Genomic DNA, 25,155 nt, shown 5'->3' on the forward strand with positions numbered 1-25,155 from the left:
GGTTCGAACGGAATTTCGCGACACAGTTTTTCCGCGGGCGTGCCCCGCCTGCCTAGCGACAACCGCATGACGCATGTCTACCCGAAGAGTGGCATCAGCTTTCGAGATGCATCGTGAACGTGTGGTGTGCCCGCAGCTGCATGCTCGCAGTGTATCGATTACGCGAGATGCGCCCTCGTAATAACCGAATCTCACGTGCGTACGCACATGTTCTCGCTTTCTTCTCGACAGATGTGAAGCGACGCCGAAGTCTCTACGACGAGGACTCTCTCGACGGCGATCTTCCTAACGAGAACGAAGGTATCACCTTTTCAAGGGCAATGCCGAGACTAATTCACGCTCGTTTCCCCTCGAGAGTACACGGTTCACAAGCGTATCAAATAGAAAATCGACAATTTATTCGTGTAGAAAATTCGCTTGTCGACGAATTCGCGGACGTTAACGACTCTATCGCGTTTAAAGCATCGGTACTCGTTCGATCATTTAAATTGGAGCTGCGCATCGTCCGTCGGAATCGGGCAAATTTTGTTCGCGAACAACGAATACAAATTCCGGATACGTTCGTAAACTAGCTTTTCTCCCCGAGGCTTCGTCCGAGGATCGAATTTACGAACGAATCCGACATTTTTATTCGTTGCTCGGGGACTAAAATTGCCCGACTCCATCGTCAGTGCCTGGATGGGAGACCGTCTGGGAACTTGTACGTCCCCAGCTAACGATCAGTACTGATCTTCTATTGGCAGACGAGAAGAATGACTCCGAAGGGTACGATGCGTCTGGAGCATCTGCGGTACAATGGGCAGAATCATTAGAAAGAGTGTACTCATTGTCATTCTTCTCATCCGCCAATGGGCACGTCGATTAAGAACAAAAGCCGATAAATAAGTTAGCTTTACAGTTTAAAGTCGAGAAGTTCTCGGATTGGCCGATTTATTAGGGTGGTCCCAGAGAGCGTTGCGCATTTTGGCCCTTTCATTCGCTGTTATTTTTACATCAACACATTTTTTGAAAGTATTTTGACTACCCCCTTCGTTCACTTTTAAAATGAATTGCAAAAGTTTTGTTACCTTTACGCCATTGCTAGAAATGGAGTTATAATTTTGTAATTAAAACTGTAATTTATCCAGTGTATAATCCAGATTTTTAATCACCTTTCCCCGTGTAATGGAGCACTTTCTGTATGAAAAATTATTCAATAGCAACAACAGCATTAATCGTGAATGTAAAAAGTGTTTGGCATCCAAAGAACCAGCATGATATTCCAGAGGAATGCAATTGCTTAGAGGATAATGGCAGAAGATTATTGTCATGCTTGAAATTCTGTTTTTTTTCACAGTTATCGCTTAATAAATTACGATCTCTTAATGCGCAATACCTTCTGGGACAAGTATTTTTAAATATTTATTAAATAACATGCAACGTTTTCCACTCCGTTGCGGATCTTCAATATATTATTCTACGAACAAAATTTTGCTCATGGTCCACTATTAACGTCGAATAAATGTACCTATTATCGAGATTCAGTGGCAATATTACCATAAATTATCCTGATTGAATAATTCAACATGGCTTCAAGATGTTTTTTATATTAATATTTCATGTCATTAACATTATGGAATAATTTACTGAAGATCCACGATGGGGTAGCAAACATTATACAGGGTGATTACAGTGACAGGGGTCATACTGTAGCTCTAAACGGAGATCGCGAAGGAAAATTTTGTGCGATTAAGTGACTTTTCCCAAGTAAAATATTGAGCTTTCTTCGACCTCACCTTATACCTTTCGTGATGTAAAATGAATTCAGACAGTTTCATTTTAAAAAGAAAACCTTTACTGCGCTTTGTAAATGCATCGGTGCACTCTGGAAAAAGGAAAAGGACGCGTTAGCTCTACTATTTTTTACTATCTCCTCTTCAAACAGAACTATAGTCGAACAATTAAATATTGTGTAATCACTCTGTATATTATTTAGTAAATACTAACAATTGGAATGGGGCACCCTGATAATATAAATAATAAATTTAGGGGTTCACGGTTTCCGAGGACTCGCGAATTTGTTGAGAGATAAAACGCGTGCCGGTGAACCATCCGAGGGAACGATTAACGGTTTGCAGTGTTACAAGCAAAACAGTATGGGATTGTGCGGCGAATGAAGCTAATCGATTTCCTTGGTTGTTCCCAGGACGGGAGTCGTCGGGAAGCGCGAAAGACGTGGACAGGGCGAAGCTCGTCCGTGAGAGACAGAACGAGGAGCGGCAACGGAAGTTGGAAGAGCTGAGACAGCAAGCCCTAGCCGCGCAACGTTTCCGGGAGCAGCGGGAAGAGGAACGCCGAAGGCGCATCGACGAGCTCAGATCGCGTGACAACGACAGGTTTGTGCATTTTATTTGGAATCGACGAGTGAAAATTACGTCGTGGCTTTAACACTAAACCTACCCTCACTTCATGTATACCCATTCCTAACATGACCGGTCTTCTTCACTTTTTCACTAAACGTGCATTAGTAATTTTCATCGGATAGAAGATAAAACGCTTTTGAAAGCAAATTTTCTTTCAAGTCGATACCGAAATTAATTCCAGAAAAAAACAATTATTTACGAAAAAATAGCATACTAATTATGCAAGCACCCTGTATACAAATTTAAGTTCATTTTCAATTAAATAGACAATTTATAATCCAATTTATCAGCATTGGAATTGCTGAAACTTCTTTGGTTGTATAACGTCAAAGTGAATGTGAAAATAAACATAGAAGACAGCATAAATTATAGTAGGTGATACGATCATTAGATAGAGGATGAAATGCCCTTTAAAACGCGTGGTCGAACAAGCCGATGGCGTAATTAGTTCCGAAGATATAGCGATTTTAGTTTCAAGTCGATGCGGTGGCTTGTTACAGAGATACGAGGGACCGAAGCGTTCATTGATATCAATGAACTCGCGCGCGCGTCAATAGTAAACAGTGCGTAGTAAATTCTTGGAAATACTACGCGGAACTAGGTCACGACAGTCACGTTCGTAGGGTAGGTCAGCACGACGCACGTGCGACAAGGAGGTCCGACGCGCTAGACAAAGACAGCGATAGTCGAATTAAGAAAAATTACCTTTTACATAAATTACGATATCTCCGAAACGGAAAGTCGGATCGACGAAAACCAAAAGCCATTTTAAAGAGGAAGGTTTGCCGTCGCTAAGAGTGCCTCAATAATAAGTAAAACACTAGTAGTTTCGGAACTGCACGGGTCTAAAGTTTAAGTATTTTTAATATGCGTTAATAGGCCTTTTGAAGGCAGATAGAGAAATTATCTCTTTACATAAATTACGATATCTCGAAAACTAAAAGTCGGATCGACAAAAACCAAAAGCCATTTTAAAGGGGAAGCCTTGCCGCTTCTAACAGTGCCTTAGTAATTAGTAAAACACTAGTAGTTTCGGAACAGCACGCGTTAGATGACCGATCGTGGTAGGTTTAGTGTGAACTCGAAACCCACCATTTATCTCGCGCGTGAATTCTTCACCGCGTCTTAAATGATCTCGCCCCTATACAAAAAAATATGACAGTGAGATTCTCGAATCTCTTTAACCCCTTTCCGTGCTTTAACACTTTAACTGCCACGTCACCCATATGTTGACGCCTATAGTTTGGGCCCGGATTTCGTCGTGGTAAATGGCACGGGAAGGGGTTAATCTTTAAAATAGTCTGCAACGTTCTTTGGTTCGAATCGGGGTGAAATGTGTCGGGGCACGAGAGGTTAACGATAAGTCACCTCGAGAGCGACTCTCTCCGACCTATGACACGCGAGTTTAGAGCGACACGGAACAACATTGATGTGTTTTAAACGCTCCTTACGAGATTACGTTCTCCGCGAGGTTATAAGTTGACCTGGTTAATATGGTGCCGTGTTAAACTGTTCTGCCGTCGCAGAGAAGCCAGGGAAATTGCCGGCGCACCTGCACACGGTTCTTCCGCGATGAAAAAATAGAAGAAGAATAGCGTATCGGGCATGGAAATGTATTTCGAGTTTATTAACATCCTCGTTTCGCAATCAAAGTTCAGTCGGCAATTTTTACGGCCAACGGCTTTCAAGGAAATACCGTACGCGGAATCGTCTTGGTAACGACGCGGGTTGCATATTTAATGTCTTTTTGTACTTACGTAATTGCATGTTCGGATGGGATTATGACTTTCCTGGCTGCAGGGAGGGGAGGGAGGGGTACCACGTAAGGAGAACACTCGTCGATTCTGCAACAGAGAAATTCTTGTTTGAAAAGTTTAAGGAAACAAATTCTCCATCGTTTATCGTGGTGGTCCGTCGTCGTAAAATAATAAAAGAATTCTCGAAAATAAAGTTTTCCGTGGAGAAATTGTATTCCATATTTTTGGGAGAATCGTTGGGGATCGATACCGATCGAGAGTTATTGCTTCCTGGTCCCTAGAATCGCGTGACTGACAATTGCTCTCATTATCGTTTCAGAAGAAATCAAGTCGAAGAGAGAAAGCGGTTAATATGCGAGGCGGAGAGGGAAAGACGGGAGGCGATCCTCCGGAAGAACCAGGAGAGAGAGGCGCGCATAGAGGCGAAGAAGAAGAACGAGAGGTCGCACATTGTGTTCGCTTTCGGAAGTTCTACGCCAAGGATGCTGGAACCTGCAGACACCGGTGGCTCCACTTTCTGGGGAACTCGTAGAGCCACCTCTACCACCAACGTGATGATGTTCTCTGCTGCTCAGCCGTTGACCAGGAGATCCTCCGAAAGGGAGCTCGACGGTAGCAAGAAACGAGCCACTTCCGCCGGAGGACTCGACAGGAAACCTGGCGAAGGTCAGTGACTACTTTTCTAACACCCGTGGTCGTCGGATTCGGGTAAATTTTCGACGGTTCTGCGAACGAAGGCAACTTGACTTCTACAAGCATGTTCGATATCGATCGAGTAATTTTCGCTACTACGGAACAAAGACATTAACGAAAATAATATAAAATTTCTAAAGGGGCGAGGTAATTAGTTACATTCTCAAAAAGAAAAATGAAATACGTCATACAAGTCTTTGTCTGTACCTTAGTTTCCATTTTTTAAATAAAATCAATTGGTTCGCTGGTTTGGTAATTTCATATAAGTTTTCTTTAGTTCCGTATTACCGAAGATGACTCAAAGTCTAAAATACTTTGGTATCGAGTATTATTTTGCTCGTGAAAAATTGTTGATCAAATTGTCTTTGTGTTTCTACCATGCCTCTTGCATTGGATACTACAGCGAACGCTCGGGTTTACTTTGACGCGGCGAAAATCACCGCGGAAACAATAATTCACGACTAGTCGCGACAGACGTCAAATGAGCGAGATTCGTCGACATCGTGCGTGCGTTTGTTTAATGGTCCCCCGAATGCTTTGAATGAATCGCGAAGCTGACAGAAATATGATTCGCGGTCGTGTAACGTGTTTCCCGGCCGGAATTAACGAGACAAAGAATTTCCTGCCTACCGGTGTAGCTTTTTATAAATACGATACAGAATCCTGTTGAACATATTTTCGTTTATACCGTATATTTAAACGAGACTGTCGGCCAGGGATATTCTTTCAAATTACTTCTAAAATTAAAATATCGTATCGATCGGGCCAAAATTAGATGATTCAAACGTTACATCTCACAAAGGTATTGCCTAGAATCCCTGGAACGACGAAGTACCATTAATTTCGTTTTGGCTGGAGAAATCTGTTGACGTCTGTCGCGCGTTCTGTCAGTCAGCAGTCGTCGGCGTGGAAATAAAGAGTCAGAGTTCGTGTAAGAATCGTTAGTGAATCGTGTCGTTGGTGTGAGGATATATAATTGTTCCACGTTGGCACCCGAGGATCTCGAAATCTTGCCGATGATCGAACCCGCGCAGCAACGAAGGCCGCTTCTTTTCTCACTGCGTTCTCTACACACAGCGCTTCTAGTACATTTATAGTTACGCAATCGGTGCCGCAGTGCGTAACGCATGGATGCACATCGTTCCAGAAAACTACGCAGACAGCGAACGGGGATTGATATTTGCGCACGTTGCTTGCGCTGTTTTCAGTTATGATTTCAGATCGTTCGCGTGTTCTTCGGTTACCAGAGACGAACGGAAACGAGAGACTCTGTTACGATCGTAAGAGTTTCGACGTCGAAAAAAGTCGCGGCGCTTCATTTTCAAAATATTCGTTTCATGTTCTGTTCTTTTTTTTTATATATATATTTACTAAAATGTCAACTGTATTTAACTATCGTACATCACACATCGATCACCAACACATGATACTTTACACGATATCCACGATTGTTCATCGAGAGAACGTTGCTGTCGTAAAGCATGCGATGATCGATTCCTCTAGCGTTATCGTTTCTCGCGCTATGGTACTCGTAATGTGTCTTTTACTTTTAGGGGAGTCGAATTGAACGAAAAACACACTTCGTTTCGGAATAAATCTCCGAAGAATTAATTTTTTATATCGGATGTGAATTAAAAGTACAGAAATATTCAAAGTCTTGCATTCTTTCCGGGGATTTTTACCGAGACGAAAATTTAATTCGACTCCGCTGTTTCTGTTTCTTTAAAATTCATGATACAGTTTGTCGTACACTTTTCAGTAGCCGCGTCCACCGACTTTTCTTTTTGCCGCGTTTAACCACCAAACAGATATCAAAGATTCGACGATAAACGAGAGACTTTCTTTTTGCTGCGTACTGTTCTTTTGCTAGCATAGTTTTCCCTCATGTAAACACGAGAGATGCACCTCATCTTCGCTCGTCGTACTACTCAGTATATACGAACACGTGATACGAGAAATGTGCCTGAGTAAACGTAATTTACTAGAGAATATTACCCCCGGCCGGAGATAGATTTCCCTCGGTAATTAAGATCCTTTGCATCCGCTGTTATCTCTACTTACTGGTGGTGGCTCTGTCAGGTAAAATGTATCTTAAAAGTACCTTGTAAATCGCACTATTTCTAACTCATGCTAATATCCCCTACCCCTTATTTTCTATCGAACCAACCCGCCCACCTAAAAGTCACAAAAAAAAAAGAGTAAAGAAAGAAGAAAAGAAAAAGAATAAAAAGAAACAGAAAAGTACCTAATGTTGCAGCATTGAATGGTTTGTTTGCAGATATGAGAATGTCCTCGTCCATGTACGAGGTGTTCAATTGGAATTCTAGCCCTGATCCTCCCTTAACCCCTGCCAAACATAAGAGAGCCAGCCTCTCTCTGCCTCCTACAACTGACATCTTTGCCATCGATGATAAGTCTGATAGCGACACTAGGCGTCCGATGATTCAGCGGGCTGCCAGTGGTGAGTCCTGATGTCGAAAAAGAGAGAAAAAAAAAAAGTCTGCAACGGGAAGATTTTGTTCTGTCGTCCCAGAATGAGCTGTCGATACATATCCTTGTCTCTCGTTCATTAGCACACACGGGATATATATACATATATATCTCTTGCAAGCATGTCACTATCATTTAACGCTCATGGAAAACGTGTCTGTGTACACTGTTTCGAATACGTTCGACGCGCGTCTCACGAAGTTGTGCAACACCGATGATCGCTAACTTTCAACTCCTGCGGCTAGGTTTCCAGCTCGTGTTTTCGCGTTGCCCCGTCTACGCCTCGAACGTTTCAATTTCGCCAGAAATTTTCGAACAAACATCGGTGTCGCACAACCCGTACCATTAGTTAGTCGTATGCATCCAACGCTGTTCAAAAATTGTATACTAACAATACTAACACACGTTCACGTACGTTTTAACAGGCTGTACTTACTAACAACTTTTATGTAAGCGCTGTTACATTAGAAAATTTACTCGATTCATTGTCCGTCCTCGTAATCGTAGCAATTTAGTTAGAACAAATAGACACTGAGAAGCTGAGGTGCCTCAAACGATGGAATACAATTTTCAAAACGAGAACATAGACGATAGGTTAATTTTTAATTATACACGCGCTTCCACGACCATTTTGCAATTTCGTTTCAAAGGACAATGCATACACTCATATCATTCACAAAACTTATTACATCGCTACTTTTTCATATTTAAATATCAATTGAATCGCGTCGCTTGTTATTCAAAGGTTCCAGTAGAAACGTTATCGAGCATCGTTCGACGGTATTAACGATCGATTCGAGTATAACGAAACGTTTTAAAACGCTTACTTTCGTAGCAATAGCTTGTTTCGGTTCGAACGATGTATCAGGTCGTCTCGCAACTTGTCTTAAGTATTTTGATATTTTTATGAAATGAAGGAATCAACTAAAGTCGAATTGCACGAACTTATGAGACGACCTAATATACAGAGTATTCGGCCACCTTTGGGAAAAATTTTAATGGGAGATTCTAAAGGCCATAATAAGACGAAAACGAAGAATATCAATTTCTTGATTGAAGTTTTGTTAAGAAACCAATCAACAAATTGGTATTCTTGATTTTCGTCTTATTTTGGCCTCCAGAATCTCCCATTAAAATTTTTTCCAAGGGTGGCCGAAAACCCTGTATATGTATATCGATATATATTAATTTAGATGCTAATATACGGAGATAGTTTGCATGATCGGGATTTTTCGCGTTATCGTTTGCACGTATCCTTTCGGTTACACTGCTTTCATAGCGTCGTTCGCATATGTTCACGATCCCCGCATTCTATTCCCGAATATCCACAATGTCCATTGGCATGCGTCTCGACGACATTCTTGTTCGATTCCGCTTCTGGTAGTATTGTCGAATGACGTCGCGAGCTACACGCACAATATATTATCCGTATTGCTTCGATGCACAACTGCATGGACAAGACCGTAAAATTTGGCGATTTGTAGTTTAAAACTTTATGCGAATGCCGTGTACGCACACGATTATCGAGCGGAACATCTTTTTGTGTTGCGATGGCGAAGAATTTACGTGCGCGCCTTGCGCATTTGCAGCGGTCGATCAAATTATTAGAGGCACTGAGGGTTCAATTTTAACTACGTTATTGCTTGTAAAGAGTCCTCGTTTCCAGTCAGAATTAAATTCATCGAACACTACGTTTCGGTCGCTTTATAATTTTTTCCAGGACTAACACTGTAAGTAGAGAAATCTACATCCAGGCACTTCCGTTTTCTTTCGTTCCGTTTCGAGGTCGTAATGTAAACGAGCATCAGCTTTTAGCTTTTCTTGGGCATCAAGACGGAACGGAACCACGTTGGGCAATTCTTGGATGTACGGTTTTGTACATACATTTAATATTTTTACTTGTATCGCATAGCTATTCTGTAAATTTAATTTTCTCGTCGCACTGCGTAATATAATTTCATTTTCATTTTCTTTGGTCTCTTTACGTATGCTTTTAGTGCGATTTCCGATTCATTTACATACGGTTCCGAGTTGTACATAAAATCAGCAATAATATTGAGAATCGATAATATAATATAAGTGTAAGAGGGGTTATTTTGAGGGCCGATTAGGACCGTTTCATTCTCAAAACAAGAAATATTCCCGTTTCGAGAATTCCTGAAACTACGTTCCCGCCAGGATGCAAATCTTCACGAATCGTTGCGCTATTCTTCGTTATTTAGCAAGTGTACGGTTACAAGTTTCATTCGCCTGTTGTAGAGCTATGTTTATCCTGTAAGCTGAGAAAACCCGTCGTCTCCTGAGTGCCTCTAGTAATTCGAGCAACGACTGTACTCCATTAGACTTTCACGTAGGGCGCGCAAGATTTAGTCGTCGCTTTCCGCTTGGCTTGTAAAGGGGAACTCTTTGCAGGTGAAGAGAGCGATGGAACACCAGGAACACCTAGTTCGGTTTATCTGCGAGTGAACAGGAGACGTACCGACTTGATGCCGACGATACCGTCGCCGCGTGATGGACCGCCGTCGACGGGACGCAGCTCCAGCGCCAAGGCCTTCACACGTTCGCCAGGTAGGACTTACTCGATGTCCAGGCTGGACCAGCTGGCGCAGCCTAGGAAACGTCCGACAGAACTTAGCACACTGACGGAACAGCAGAGCCAGCCTCTGAGCGCTTCTAGCATGAGTCGCAGCATGTCACATTTAGCTGCGTCCGGGGCAAAGAGCCTCAAACGCTCAGATAACTCTCGTAGCATGGGTACGTTGCCAGGCGCGGTCCCGATCCCGAGACCAACGAGGGCCGAGAGACTCCGTCGCAAAGCACGCGAGCATCAGAATCACCAGCAGCAAGGTAAGATCGTTCCTGTGCACTCAACTCAGAGATCTTTGTCCCTCATACGTCGCAGAGTTCGCACATGTAAATATATTCTGCGGCAAATCGGCCATTGGGGGTGTTTCTACACGCTGGAGCTCTCGACGCACCTTGTTCTTCCTTGTATATCCAAAACAACAAAACATGAATTTTTTTAATACGTTACGGAGAACTGCACTCGATGCTTTTCAGTCGAGAAACCAAATTAAAAAAGCAGACCGCTGTGATGCATTAAAGTTAGTGTATTCCCTCGTCAAACTTGACTGCTTAGATTTGGAAATCTTTGCATTTCTGTTCGTTTATGTTAAAATGTTCCTTATAAAGTCTACGCTGAGACTATATCGCTTTCTATAATCTTATTATTAACTGCTTCAAAGTTCGCTAAAATGTTACACGATGTAAATGAAAAATAATTGCACGAGTACTCGAGTACTCGACGAACCGGGCGTCAAGAGCTCCGTTTCATACTTTCCGTCGTCAGTTTCGTCTTTAACGTAGCCTGACGACGTACTCGCAGAATCCGCTTCATACTAATTTGCGTTAACTCATCGCTCGGACTGATAGAGGACTTTCAACGATATCGTGCTCGTTCTGACGTGAGTTGGGTGCACATACGCATGCACGACGGACGCAGAGAGTAGCCATTGTGAATCAATAAGACAGACAATCTCGTACGATACGTTTTTTCGTACGAGTCGAACGCACGCTTGAACATCGAACGAAGACTAACAAAACGAACTTTACAGAGCGTATCACGCTTTTTCGTCTTCCCTTAACAATCGATATTTAACAACGATTATACATACGCGGGACTGCATGAAGTTCTTGTCGATTGTCACATTAACGCGTACGAATTGATTAACAAAACTCTCCTGCTAAGAAGCGACAGATCACGCCGGCTTTTCGGTACCAGAGGTGAAGGTCTAACGTTTTCGGTAAGCTACACATATATATTTTTTTTTAAGTACCTTATCACCTATACACATGTGTGTTTAGCGCACAAAACCCTTTGGAACTGTACAGACGAATCATAATCGTATTTAGTGTGCAATACATTCTTCGCTCTATTTTTGTTCTTCGACTATTCCTTTCTGTCGCTGTGTTACAGTGGTTTTATGATTTTTCTGTACCTTTATTTTTCAGCCTGTGTTTTTTTTTTCTCATTTATCCTCGATGTATATACACAAACGGCACAGATAAAAATAATTTTGGTGGCGGTGCTTGTTCTATTTTTTAATTTCGCCTTTCGTTCTCATTTCTGTCTTAATATCAATGAAAACAGATGCAACAGTGAGAGAGAAAAGAGACCGGTTTGTCGAAACATGTTAACCATTGTGCACCAACGATCCGACATGATAACACAGTCTTTCGTGTGTCGCGATCGTACCATTGCCGTGATACAAGATATTCTTGATACTTTCGCAGCACAGGTTTCCGCAGTTAAATCTGTTCGGAGGCTTTTACGCACGAGACGTGTCCTATTAAACATCATTTGGAGCATCTGATCTAACTTCACCAGATACTTCCCTCCCATTGTGGAAATCGATCGATATTATTTAATTCCGTTAAACAACCTTGAACACTGAACTGGTCATTCTTCTACGTGTTTTATATAGAATTTTCATCACTAAGTTCTCCAAAAATGTAAGATCGACCAGATTTAAAACGACTCCATATTTAAAATTCTACAGCTAGACTACCCCCTTGAAAACAAAGTGCCTGAGCTTCCCTGCGCGGTGTCTGGTCCCGATTTGGTTGCAAACGCGTGCAGTTGAATTCAAAGGTGTGCAGTTACGCGCTGAATCATTCCTAGAAAGGACACGGCTCTTAGCCGCGAAGCCTCTGACAGCTCTTTAACCGCGAGTCGCCATGAAGTGTCGCGACATACGCGAAGGTGCCGCGGTTTCGCGGCAATCTGTTTCTTTTGCACTTAACGCGCGAACATATGCACGAAACACGTAAATGAAGAGATGTTCACCTTGGGTGGGTACGCGTAGGCATCCGCAGCGGGGAGGTGACACCGAACAGCCCATCACGACCGCACAGCTCCATGAGCCAGCAAAGCGCCAGCAGTGTGGGCAGCAGTAACGTCAATCTGCGTCCCCGTACGACTGCCCCGCGTCGGCCGCGACCTGCTTCTATTGCCGGTACCGGTGTTTCAGTCACAGAACGACACAGTGAGCATGCCCTTTAAATTCTCTTCTTATTTAATCGCGTGACCGGTACACCGTTTCCCAACGATCGCGTGCATCAAACGCCCGGGAAGATACAGACGTGGCCCATTCCACGCCAAATCGATCCTATCTTGGCCGCCATCGCGGGGATTTCGGTGAACCTCGAATACGATGTGGTCCATACCGAACTAGAGGGACTTTGAGTCATCGTTTCGCTGGTTACGAATTTGTTCGAGCAATACGAAACGTTAATAGCCTAATATCCTCTCGTGCAGGGAAAAACATAAAACATACGACCGGGCCATTAACGTGGATTACATCGTATTTCAATTTCGCCAAAATCCCTGACATCGATTTGACGCGGAACGTCTCGTTTATTTTCCCGATGAAAATGTAGGCGGACTTTGTTTATCATCGCCCGTCCGTTCTTTCGTTTCGATTTCAATAAATTGTGTGTCCATCGACTACGTTGATTCGCTATCGACGTTCTCTTAATTACTTAAAAATTGGTTCGATTTTTATTAGTTATTGTCTCTTTCTTTGATTTTTATTATTTTTTATTATTTTTTTTTTTCTTTTTTGATTGCACATTAAAATACCGTTTGTATGGAAACGCAAGTTAGTGCGTGTCGCGAATCACGAATTCTCGCCGCAGATCTGTTGGCCGAGACGAAGCTGACGAAGGATTCGAAGCCCCCACTGCCAAAGGTCCATAGCACTCCAAAGAAACCTTCCACGCCGAAATCGGCGGACACGAAGAAACCCACGGAGAAACTGATAAAGAACGCCAAGGCGTCCCCGCGAATAACCTCGAAAGCAACGCCACTGCAAAGCCCGAGCGTCGAGAATGAACCGTTCATTCGCGAGACCACCGCTGAGATAATAAAACACGAAATCAAGGAAGAGATCAAGTCGGAGGACAAGCACGAAGAGAAGAAAGACCAGGGCACAGAAAAGACACAAGTAATTCATTCTTCTTCTCTGTAACGAGTAACGATGTGACGATCTTAGTTAGAGATTGGCAAAAATTTCGAACAGAATTCTGTCCGTCTCTGCTTCTGGTTAATAGTTCTGTGTTGCGTCACTTGTCCTTATTTCGTTGCAGCAAGAAATAACTGCGGCGGAACAGAGCACGGAACAGGTTAAAGAGCCAGCTATTATCGAACAATCCAATACCGTATCGGTGTCCAAACAGACGAAAGACGAGACCAATTCGAATCAAGAGGTCCAGTCCGTCGTGCCGCCTCAAGAAACGCCCAAAGTCGCGAGAAAGGATGACAACAAACAGGAGAAGAAGCCGGTCGAAACCGAGGCGAAATCCGAGAACAATTTGGAGGAGCAGGTAGACATGTCAGGTGAGTCGGCGATAAAGTTATCGGCGTTGAATCGGAAACTGACGATCGATTCGTTTTTCAGCCTCGATGATAGCGAAGATCAGGATTACCACCGAGGAGGAGGCTAAGGCAGCCATAGCAGAGCGAAGAAGATTGGCCAGAGAGCAGGCGGAACGGGAGGCCGAACTGGAACGCCAACGACAGGTGCGTTGTTAGAGATTCGTTTCATGAAAACGCGTATTGTTCGCGGGGACAAGAGGCTTTACAAGAAAATCTTTTAATAGGAGGAAGAAGCGCGCCTGGAAAGCGAGAGATTGCGCGCCGAAGAAGAGGAGCAACGCCGTTTCGAGGAGGAAACGCTTCGTTTGGCAAACGAGGCTAGAGAGGCTGAAGAACATAGACTGCGATTGGCTATCGAAGAGGCGACGCGTCGCGAGGAAGAAGACAGGCGAAGAAGAGAAGAAGAAGCCCGTCAGAAGCAGGAGAAAGAAGAGAGCGAGCGGAAAGCGAGAGAAGAGGCGGAAAGGTCAGAGAAAATTCTATTGGCATGATTGATTTTCACTTTTTTTAACGGTAAAATACCAAGTACGTTATTGCAATATGTTGCAGACAACGGATCGAAATGGCTGAGCGTCTGAAAAAGGAAGAAGAGGAAAGACTCGCTAGACGTAAACGCGTCGAGGCGATTATGCTTAGAACTCGCGGGAAAAATCAGAGCAACACGCCCACTAAGGTACGTTTTTTGAATTCATTCTCTGTTCTGTTAGTAAACCCACGTTCACGGTTGTGTTTTTGTAATGTTTAGGGAGAAGGTGGTGATAGCGATAAATTGAAAGAAGACAACAGTCCTAACGATGAAAATAAGCCAGCACCAGGTAGCAAAAACGAAGATGTTATGACAGCCAGTCTCATATCCGAAGCAACTCAACAATTCATTAGCGGAGAGCAACGAGCTCATCATACGGAAAACAATACTACAACGGACATTGTGCATAACGGCACACATAGTAATGGCATTAACGAAAGTAAAATTGTATTGGATAATAATCAGGGTAATGTGGAAGGAGAACTGAATGGTCATCATACGAATCACGGAAATGGTATCAACAGTCAATCAATTACATTGGATAATGCCACCGTGTAAGTATACAAATATAAAAATTACAGATTTGTGAAAACATTTACATTAACCGTAAGAGTTACATATTAACATCTACCGAACGCCATACAAAAAGTCCACGATATAACTGGATTTCCCATCGATAATGAAAATACAAAAGCAAACAAAAAAAAATAAAATAAAAAATACTAAAAGATTACATCGAAGAGCATCTCAAAGAATTGTAAGTTCATTTGTTTTAGATCGTTCGACAATAATATACTATATTAATGCCCCTGCAAGGCTTTATATCAAACTAGCGTTCTCGACACTGCTGCATTCCTCACACATGCGTACTTCTCTGCACTAGGAATTTCCATTGAATTTTTAACATATTCGTTTTGATTTTCGAGGCGCTACAAAGTAAGAAATATTTTTCCATGAACGAAACCGTTCTGATTCAAAAGTCGTACGAATTCCTAATAGATCGTTATTTCTGTCGAATGCATGGTGTATATATACATATATATATACGCGATGCTACGTCTTATATCTATTAAATGCAATTATAATTTCTTTCGAAAAAATATGGCTAATAATGTAACTAAAATAATATAAATAATTGCACAATACTAGCCATTACGTACGTAAAAATGTCGACTGACTTTTAGGACTGTTGGGATAAATATGTAGGAACATATTTCTCACGTAAAATTAACGCAAAATGTATATTCCAAGTATATGAAAAAAAATCAGTTTAAATCATGATACACATTACATGTAAAAACTAGTGTCACGAACGTATATACTAAAACACAAAATGACATGAAAGTTGCAATGTTGATGTTTAATGATTCAAACCGGACGTATTTATAAACATATAATGATTTAACGGATAAAAAATAACACTCTGTACTTTGAATGATTCAGGGTAATACTCTAGTCATTTATAAAATAAAAACTATTTATAGAATCACGATGAATTGATATACACGCACACACAGTGTGAGCTATAAATAACCGTCTGTGAAGTTTGTAGTAATTACTAGTCTATTTTTAAAAAAAACTGTCTATGGTATCGCTTTTCTTCTACATTTATTCTACAGCATCAGTACAGTTTCAGTATCATTATGTTTTATACCATACTTTCCACGGCTTCAAGTGGAAAGCAAACCATGAATGAAATGGCTAGTGTGTGAGCATTGTTTTTCTAATTAATATAAAATAGGATTAGAAAAAGTGCCACATTAATTATTTACATGTATGAATTGTAATGTATGTTTTTTATGCTTAGAATTGGGAAAAAAAAGAGAACACTTTATTAAGAATTCATATTAATTCCTAAACAAAACAATTTAAACGTAAAAAGTAAAATGCGAAACACGATAATCCCGTATTTGTATTCTAAAACACGATAATCCCATATTTTTATTCTAAAACACGAAAACGCGTGGTATGCTGAGAATTTATCGTTAATGTGTATATATAATGAATTTTGTTGTTTGAGATGTTTTTTGTGGTACTCGTAAAGCAACAAAAAATTAAGTTTGAAAAAATGTATGTACTATACATAGTTATTTAAAGAACAAAGTTTATTGTGCTTTCCCATGGATTACATTGGAAAGAACTGCCTATAAAATTTATATTAGCTCGGTAGAAATTGCTTTATATTAATATTATTATGCAAACAATTATACGTGTATTGTACATTGCAAAAGTAGTCAGAGCAATGGTTGACAAATATGAAAAGAATATACTGATAATTATTTACCGCTATTAAAAAATTCACCTAATCGCACGGATATTCTAATAACTAACTAATAAATTATACGAAACTTTATGATATCAACGGTAACATATGAGAGGTGTGAAGAATGTATATTGTATTGTCTATTATACTTATATATATATATTTTATAATTTATATTTAATCATGTACTAGTTAAAAATATACTATTTTTAGGTAGACCTCTAAAGGAATATTAAAAGATTAAACTTATATGTACGTCGACTCTTTTTAGTAATATATTAATGGCATAAAACATGTAATATTATACGAAGCATGAAAATGTTAAACAACTAACAGAGTTATAGCGTGAAATACCGATTAATCGATAATAAATTCAGTGTACATAATGTAAAGAAAGATAAATAGCATAAATTTAATGACTCATCTAAACATTTTGTTTTGTAATTTTATCATACAAGCTCATCAAAGATTGATTAATTTACCCCAACTGTTATTACTTTTACACGTACTTTTACCGCAACGTGTAATGTATCGTCTTTGGTGAGCTATTACTTTATCTTACCTCCAATTAGTTATTATACAAGCTCGTTATGTATGCCTTAAGTACAGTGTTCATATTGTTATTGCCGATTTTATTATCACCAATGCATGTTGTCAATTGATCCTATCAATATGGTGTGGCTTGTACTTTTCTTTGCTCTACTTTATACATGTTCTTTATGTTTGTGTTGTACATCATCCAGCAGTACGTGTCAACTTACTGTCTACTTTTGCTATGTACTATTTGACCTTCACATATTTTAACGTTACACTTTCGTTGTATAATACAAAGATGTTTCACACAGTCCATTCCACAATTCCTATAGGAAACAACCCATGTCAAAATGAGGCATGAATACTTTACAACGTATTTTATACACGAATGAGAGAAATCCGATATACATAACTAAGCGGATAGACATAATTGCTGTAACCAGATCTCTGTGAACCTGCTGTATGGTAGTATCTTGTACATAAGTTACTTATACGTTACATCTCTAATTTTATCGAGAGAGAAAATTCCTTTGTGTGTCAATTGTGTTTCATATACTGTTTCCTTTATGCCATAGACTTTTACATAAGTTCATGAGCACATACGAACGCTTTTTTATAGCTGCTTTACGGCATTAAAGTAGCTGCCTTACAAAATATTAGTCAGCAACATAGCGCTGATGCAAGAACGAATTACTACGAAGAAAATTTATTGTACGATAAATTTTCACAGCAAGCGTTTGATTTCGAAAATATTTTGCTATTATAATTTCGTACAAGACAAATGACACGAAGAAAGTGAGCGAAAAAAGTATATAGTTGTTAATCGTTTATTTCCTTCGTCATTCGTGAAAAATTTTAGATAACATTAGATATTCGAAAATTAGCTTCTATATTAAGAAATTAACAAATCTAGATAGTAACAAATTCTATTATGATATGTATATATTAATTTTAGTAAAATAGTGTTCAAGGTATGACTCGTATATAATTTGGCTTAGTCGATTAGTAATTGTAATTTCTTATCACGAAATTACAATACGCTGAAGCCGTAGTTTCTAGTGTTATTCGCCTATTATTTAGTATTTGTATGTTTCCTTTTTGGCTGATTTTATAGCAAACAAAACAACGTGACCAACAACCTGTTAGACCTAACGGAATTCGACTCTCTCAGTAATAGCAGTAGTGGCCCAATACTCGAACTGACATCTAATTTGGCCAACGAAGACACCCTCAACTCGAACCTAAATCCAGCAGCTATACCTTTCACTCCAATGGCCAACCCATACATGCCTACTGCTACTAACGTCAATGTAAATCCGTTCCAGGATTCTTTTATAAACAACAAACCACAAGATAATAGTCAAGTACCAGGTACGTGTATTAATTACTATCGCGACACCCTGCATTTATGTGTTAAATGTAAATGTAACGCACAATATTCTTGGTCTGCAGATCTTTTATCATAATGCGCGTATTAAACATTCTGGTGAAAAGGAAGAAGAACAATTGGATCGAAATGCCCTGTTACTTACAGCAAGCAATATAGGTATATAATTGAAATGACGTCATTTATGAGATAATGTAAATAAGCGCTATCGATGTGTAGAAATGGAGATCTAAGTAGAGAATGGGGGCACTACGTCAAAAAATGAAAAAAAAAAATGAAAAGACTACCTTGTCCTTAAACGTTGTCACGAGAATTGTAAAATAATATATAATGTTAATTAATAATATTATGCAAACAGCAAATAGGCACTCAGTCCGTTATAGTATGCTATTAGGATATAAATCTAATGTTTTAGAGGACCTTTAAAGGGAATGAGGCCTGTTTATAACGTAATATGATTTCAAACACGCGTATATACTTTTACTGTAACAAATTTCATTAAATTAATTTCACGCATTTTTCGTCCGTACCGTAATGATGTTTTATGTTTTGTGAGTCTTTTATCGAAAATGTAACGAAACGAGATTTTACGATTTTTGAATAGGGAAATCAGTGCATTCGTGATTTGTATACGTGAACGAATGTGTAAAACGGCTTGACAAACATAGCACAAGATTGTGAATTGGTTCGAAAAAAAAAACGATGTATCATGCGAAACTGTATCTGCCAAAATGACGTAGGAGGTAAGCTCCAATGATTGTTCTTACATAAGAGATAGTATAATATTACCTTATAGAATTTGAATATAGAAAAGGAATCTATGTATAATCATATCTAGTAAGATCCTTTGCAGATATGATGTAAAAAAAGAAAAAAACCATTTCTTCCATACTACATTTTTGGGGCGTGCGCTCACTAGTCAAGCAATTTTACTGTTTTTATCGTATTTTTTTTTTTTGTTTTATTTTTTTTTTTATAGAAAACACACCTAATATTGGTACTCTAGGTATCCAACTAGATTTTCATTACTGTTATGTTTTCGCGAATCTAACATAAATTTTCTAGCTGTGATGATGACGACGATGAATGAAGACGGCGATTGCTTTGTGAAATAGCCACTGCATACGTTCGCGGAATAAACGAAACGATAGCTATGTTACTTTCTTTGTAAATGATGTTCTGCTAGACTACGATAGTCGGTGAAATGCGAAATCGCCAGTTTACACGTTTCAATACTAAAACAACAGGTTAACGTAATCATGCAAATTCTAGTGAAGAGCTCAGCCTCGCCAGTTATTTCATGGAAATCGAGTACACGAAATTACACGGTCACACATTGCGTTATCCAGTGGTGGCTATTCATTATAGTGGTATCATACTAGTATACAGATAGAAAACGATAATTTGAGAAGCCTGATGTTATTGAGCAATTATTGTAATTGGTGTATAAGTACATGAATTATTTGTTACTATTGTGGCATACTATTATAAAATGGGTATCATTTCTTGACACAGATACAAATCGTGTTGTAACATTTTCTTAACCGCAGGCGCGTGATAATGCCCGACCTGTGTATGGCTATTTGCATCGAGGGTAATAAAGTAATCCGATATTATTTTTATTTTCGAATAACAGAAATAAACGAGAGTCATCGACACGTCTGAAAGGATATCACTGATTTACGAACTCTGTACACCGTTTTTGCTTTTCTTCTTTTTTCTTGTGTTCGTGCTACATGTGAGATATTACGAGTTTCCCTGTTATCTTTCTACGTATATTTAATATCGCGAACGATCTGATGAAATTCGCCGCTGCATACGTGCTGCCGGTTCTTTTCTTCGAAAACTGTTTAATTTAAGGTCGTCGAGCATACATGTATGTAACACCGCAGTGTTTCATGTCGCAAATTGTTTCTGTCGCACGAAACCTGTGAACTAACGTTTGAACGAGTACGAATGCGCGTTTCTTTTTTATTTTTCATTGAAAATTGTAGCACACTGCTGTACAGATGCATACGATCCTAAGGCATTCTGATCGCCTAAGGCTTTTTCGAGCGCGTAGTCACGGTACCGACAAGGGAATTCGAATCCGTCTTACGTAATTTTGACGATATACTCCGTGAATGATTATTTTTCACTATAAAAGTACGACGTTGCTTTTCACGACAAAAGTATGCAATGACTATGTATCGTGTTTATTTATTCAAACTGCTCTATTCGGTCTAACTAAAACTATTCTATAAGGACACGTAATTAATAATAACTATAAGAATAATAACAATAATAATAATCTCAATACATACGAAAGAATGTTTCTAAACAATACAAATACTGAGAACGCTAAATATCATCAGTCACGTCTAAAGATACTTCGTATTGTATAAATGCTTGTATGTAATAAATACTTAATATTAAAAATAAAAGAGATATCATTTAATAAACCTCCTAACGTGCTATTTCACTTTTCGGTGTATCCGGTCACACTTTGGATATTTTCTTTTCCAAAGAAGACACAAACTACAATAATGCTTTCACGCATATTACGTATTCTTATATTCGTCGCTGCGAGAACACGTATAACATCTATTTTCATTTGAAACTATATGAGATAGTTGCACTACTTGTGCAACGGGTGTCGAAAGCAACAGGGTATAAAATATGAAGCACCTAAGAGCGCGTTTCACGGATACGGTTGGTCTCTTAGGTGCCACACTCGTAAAAAGTAATGCTCACGTCTGCGAAAATTTTCCGTCAACCCTGTTCCAGACGTCCGACCGAGACTCTTTCCGCGTTTGCTACGATTGTGTCCGTAGGAAAACGTATTCATCTCCTACGAAATTTACTGGCACCTCTTTCCTTTTTCTATTATTCACGTACGTCTCCGAGACTCTTGTCCGTCAACGTCTCTTGGGCGTTTTGCTACCCCTTTGGTCTTTCTTACTTTCCGTTTATACGCTGAAACGCGAAACACTCTTTCTAGTCAAAGCGTACGGTTCGCCTCAATTTTAAAACCTACTTCGTGCTTGCACGCCTCGTGCAAGAGTTGGAAAGTATTCAGTGTTGAATCGCAGGGGAATTTATACTCCAATTAAAAATATTACACTCCGCCACGAGAAAATTTAAGAGAACGTGAGCTCCGTGTATGGAGTGGTTCAAGGAAAGAGCAGAATTATTAAGTATCAAAAGAATCCAGTTCGATACCCTGTTGTAAACTAATCGCCTGAATAACTTGCTGTCAAGATTGTTCAATTGATTAAGAAAATGTAACTTTAAATTATTACTATTATTACTGCAGGTAAAAAGAACTAAATAAATACACCTTGCTTGGATCGTCTACATTTTATATTTAATTTTTTATTTTTTTAGTTGGACGGTTAATAGGTACAAAAATACAGAAAAGAGTACGGGAATTATAAAAGGATATGAATGAAAAATGATGCGAATAAGACTTATATAAGCACATAACGTAGTATTAGTTCAGAGTTGTTTTCCTTATGTTACGTCATTCGTTTGTTTCTTTGTCTCAGTAAATTGAGATTGAGTTTAAAGTACATATTACTATTTTTGCAGACCTTGGTTGTTAAATTTTTGAAATCTTCACCCACAAGCCACCGACTGGGGAAGATAGAAAATGAGCTGACGATAACCGTAAAGGAAGCTGCGTTTTCGGCGACAGCTCGAGTTTGTAGCCACGCAGCAAAGTTGCCACGCAAGCCTTCATCTGCAAAACTGCCATTCTCATGCCAACGCACATCCTTGGACCCTCCCCGAAAGGTAAAAAGGTCATTTTCTCGATGCTCTGCTTCCTGACGCTGTCAAATCGTTCTGGATCGAATACTTCCGGGTCGGTCCAGTACTTGGGATCTAGGTGCAGTGCATGAATAGGTACAATGACCTCTGTTCCAGGCTTTACTCGGCAACGCAGACCATCCGATCCTTCGAACTCGAATTCTTGGGTACACAGCTTGGTAAGGAAGCCCACAGCTGGATACGTTCTCTGCGACTCGCTCATCACTTGATCCATGTAAGTCATTTCTTTTAGGCTGTCGTAGGTCAAGGTACCGCCGTGTTTGGCAATCGTGGACGTAACTTCGTCCCTCAGCTTCTCTTGGATGTCCTGATGAACCGCCAATTGATAACCGACGAAACTGAGCGTGATGCTGGACGTTTCGTATCCGTCGACAAAGAATGAAAGCGCGTCAGCCGTGAGAATTTCTTGGTTCATTTTTTTCCCTTCGTCCTTCTCGAGTTCGATCATCGTTTGAAGGAAATCGTTCCTCGGTGTCTGCGATTCTCGTCTAATCTTCATATTCTCCGCGATAACGTGTCTTATAAATCTGTCCAACTTTCTCGGCACAAAGGGAACCCTAAGAATTTTACCGAGCACAGGCATGAAGAAGAAAATCATAACCACAAATCCGGTCGCTAAATTCGGCTGGACCATAAGTTTGCCCATCTCGTCGAAGGATCCCGGATGCGGTTTATCCTCGAAACAGTGACCCTCGATGCCTAAGCCAGCATTCGCGACAACTTCGCCCGTGTATCTCGAAAACAAAGACTTCAGCTCGACTTCGAACGTCTTCTCCGACTTCAGATGTTTGTCCAGAAAGTCCTCGAGTTTCTTGCACACTCCGGCCACAGCCCCGAAAAGGATTTTCAATCTCATACCGGAGAACGCGTACGTCAATCGTTTTCTCGCGGCCATCCACACCTCGCCGTAATTGAAGAATGGATTCTTGGATGCTAGAGGATCTAGGTCAGGATCGATTTTCAACCCATTCTCGTGGAAACTTGGAAGATTAGTCTGCAACATGGTCTTCACTAATTGTGGTTCACGAACTATTAATACTGGAGTTGTAACTTTGTAGTATCCAACCATACTGCTATTATTAGCTTCATTGTAGATTCTGCGAATCACATCCGATATACTAGTCTTTAAACTCACTACTGGCCATACGTGACCAAACGTCGGTACCAATCCCTTCGCAGTCGGTACTCCGTGTCTCTTCCAAAAACTGTATTTGTTTATCAAGTGGACCACCAATATGGCTAACGCCCCCACAACGAGCGTCAGAGTGGCAGACGCCATTCTTTTGCTCTTTTATGAAGCGATTTGCACGGACGATACTGTTACGTACTGCTGCCGGCGATTACCCATTAACGAATGATTGCGATAAATGAATAGAACATGTACGTACAGTGTTGTACAGATAAATGCGCGATCCAATGACGTCAACGTCATCGTTTCGCCTGCCTCCGTGCAACGCATACTAAGAATATACTGTGTAGCATTATTCCTACGGTTATCTGTGTTGTGTTATTGTCGGACACTGGACATTTCCACAAGAATAAAACAAAACCAACGAGTGAGAAAAACAGAGAGATACATAAAAATAGCAGATAGTTCGAAATATCAATGAATTAAAATAGAATGGGGTCAGTTAAAAGGTTACAAACGTTGCTAAAAAAGAATTAATTACTGCTCTTAAATGCCAAAGTGGTTCTGTAAAGTATGGAGTGAATATTCATCAAGTGTCCTTCATTTTTCTCACGGAGTGTACAAAATAGAAGAGACTTCCGTAATAGAATCAGCAACTACACATCATTACGCGCATGCAGATCAAATTGACCTTGCGATCATTTATAGAGTTCTCTATTTCTATATTTTGTACGTGGTAAGCGAAACTGGTTTCCATCGTGATGTTGCGCTTCGTTTCCTGTTACGACCTGCAGTTACTGCAAACATTACATGAATTTCCTTAATGATTACTACTGAGATAACGTTTGTTAATTATTCTGGTTGTACAATGGTTTATTAAAAAAGAATAACCGAAGCATATTACAAAAGAAGATGCAGAAATTGTTGTACGAACTGCAGTATGGAACGATACTAATACAAATTGTTGAAAAATTGCTATAGTGAATATTTCCACGATACAGTACGAGGAAAGAATCATTTTGAGTTAGGTTTTAATAAATTTTATATCTTTAATATACCTATATATGTTTAATAAACAAAATTATTCAAATAATGGCTAACACTGATGAAGTCACTTTTAAATTTTAGAAATATGCACCCACAAACCACCGACTGGCGGAGGCAAGAAGTGTGACGCGGATCATTTTAAAGGTAATTGGGTCTTTGATGATAGCTCGAGTTTGTAGCCTCGCATCAAAGTTGCCAAACAAGCCTTCATTTACAAAATTGCCATTCTCATGCCAACACACATCCTCGGACCTTCCCCGAAAGGAAGGAACGTCATTTTCTCAATGCTCTGCTTTCTGTCTTCGCTAAATCGATCCGGATCGAAAACTTCTGGATCTGACCAGTCATACTATAATTTTTTTCGTCTCTGTACATATTTTGCAACAGTTGCGACGCATTTACTCTCAGAGCTAATACTGGCAAAAAGTGTCCCAGCCACGGTATTTGTTTATCAAATGGACAACCAATAGAACTGAAGCCCCCAGAACAAGCGTTAAACAGGTAGAAGTCATTGTACTTTTACTGTACGAAGCAGCCCGTACGTGCAATGCTATCACAGACCTTCTCGCTCTTACCATGAGCAATTGATACAGTATATCTGTATATTCACACTAATACTGATAACTGTATCAGTAAAGTTGATCTCAAGGGCGTACGTCATAAAGGATGAATTCCACATGT

At 40.0% G+C, this 25,155-nt stretch overlaps 2 protein-coding genes across 24 annotated transcripts in view; one reads left to right on the plus strand and one right to left on the minus strand.

Annotated features, from left to right (window-relative positions):
• LOC122397947 (MAP7 domain-containing protein 1-like) overlaps positions 1-20,939 on the plus strand; it is a 219,619-nt gene extending 198,680 nt beyond the window's left edge. For 3 of the 23 annotated variants that reach the window (XM_043397462.1, XM_043397471.1, XM_043397461.1), the window contains 14 exons: positions 232-300; positions 2,186-2,375; positions 4,479-4,825; positions 7,131-7,313; positions 9,755-10,189; positions 12,208-12,387; positions 13,040-13,347; positions 13,490-13,739; positions 13,801-13,922; positions 14,003-14,244; positions 14,328-14,451; positions 14,524-14,858; positions 18,216-18,472; positions 18,554-20,925. In XM_043397462.1, the coding sequence (XP_043253397.1) occupies positions 232-300; positions 2,186-2,375; positions 4,479-4,825; positions 7,131-7,313; positions 9,755-10,189; positions 12,208-12,387; positions 13,040-13,347; positions 13,490-13,739; positions 13,801-13,922; positions 14,003-14,244; positions 14,328-14,451; positions 14,524-14,858; positions 18,216-18,472; positions 18,554-18,567 (3,056 nt within the window). In that variant the 3' untranslated portion in view covers positions 18,568-20,925. Of the gene's footprint in view, positions 1-231; positions 301-2,185; positions 2,376-4,478; positions 4,826-7,130; positions 7,314-9,754; positions 10,190-12,207; positions 12,388-13,039; positions 13,348-13,489; positions 13,740-13,800; positions 13,923-14,002; positions 14,245-14,327; positions 14,452-14,523; positions 14,859-18,215; positions 18,473-18,553 lie in introns of all 23 variants that reach the window. The other 20 variants (XM_043397464.1, XM_043397465.1, XM_043397467.1 and 17 more) reach the window with 15 other exon arrangements.
• An 815-nt stretch (positions 20,940-21,754) lies between these two features.
• LOC122397955 (cytochrome P450 9e2-like) lies at positions 21,755-23,676 on the minus strand. The gene is made up of 2 exons (XM_043397481.1): positions 21,938-23,676; positions 21,755-21,768 (listed from the first exon to the last, which is right to left on the minus strand). The coding sequence occupies exon 1, from the start codon at positions 23,575-23,577 to the stop codon at positions 22,069-22,071; it is 1,509 nt and encodes a 502-aa protein (XP_043253416.1). The 5' UTR covers positions 23,578-23,676; the 3' UTR covers positions 21,755-21,768; positions 21,938-22,068.
• Positions 23,677-25,155: the final 1,479 nt, after the last annotated feature.

Source organism: Colletes gigas, unplaced genomic scaffold (genome assembly GCF_013123115.1).
Source record: "Colletes gigas isolate AHSC1104 unplaced genomic scaffold, ASM1312311v1 Colletes_gigas_Sc00010, whole genome shotgun sequence".
NCBI lineage: Eukaryota > Metazoa > Arthropoda > Insecta > Hymenoptera > Colletidae > Colletes > Colletes gigas.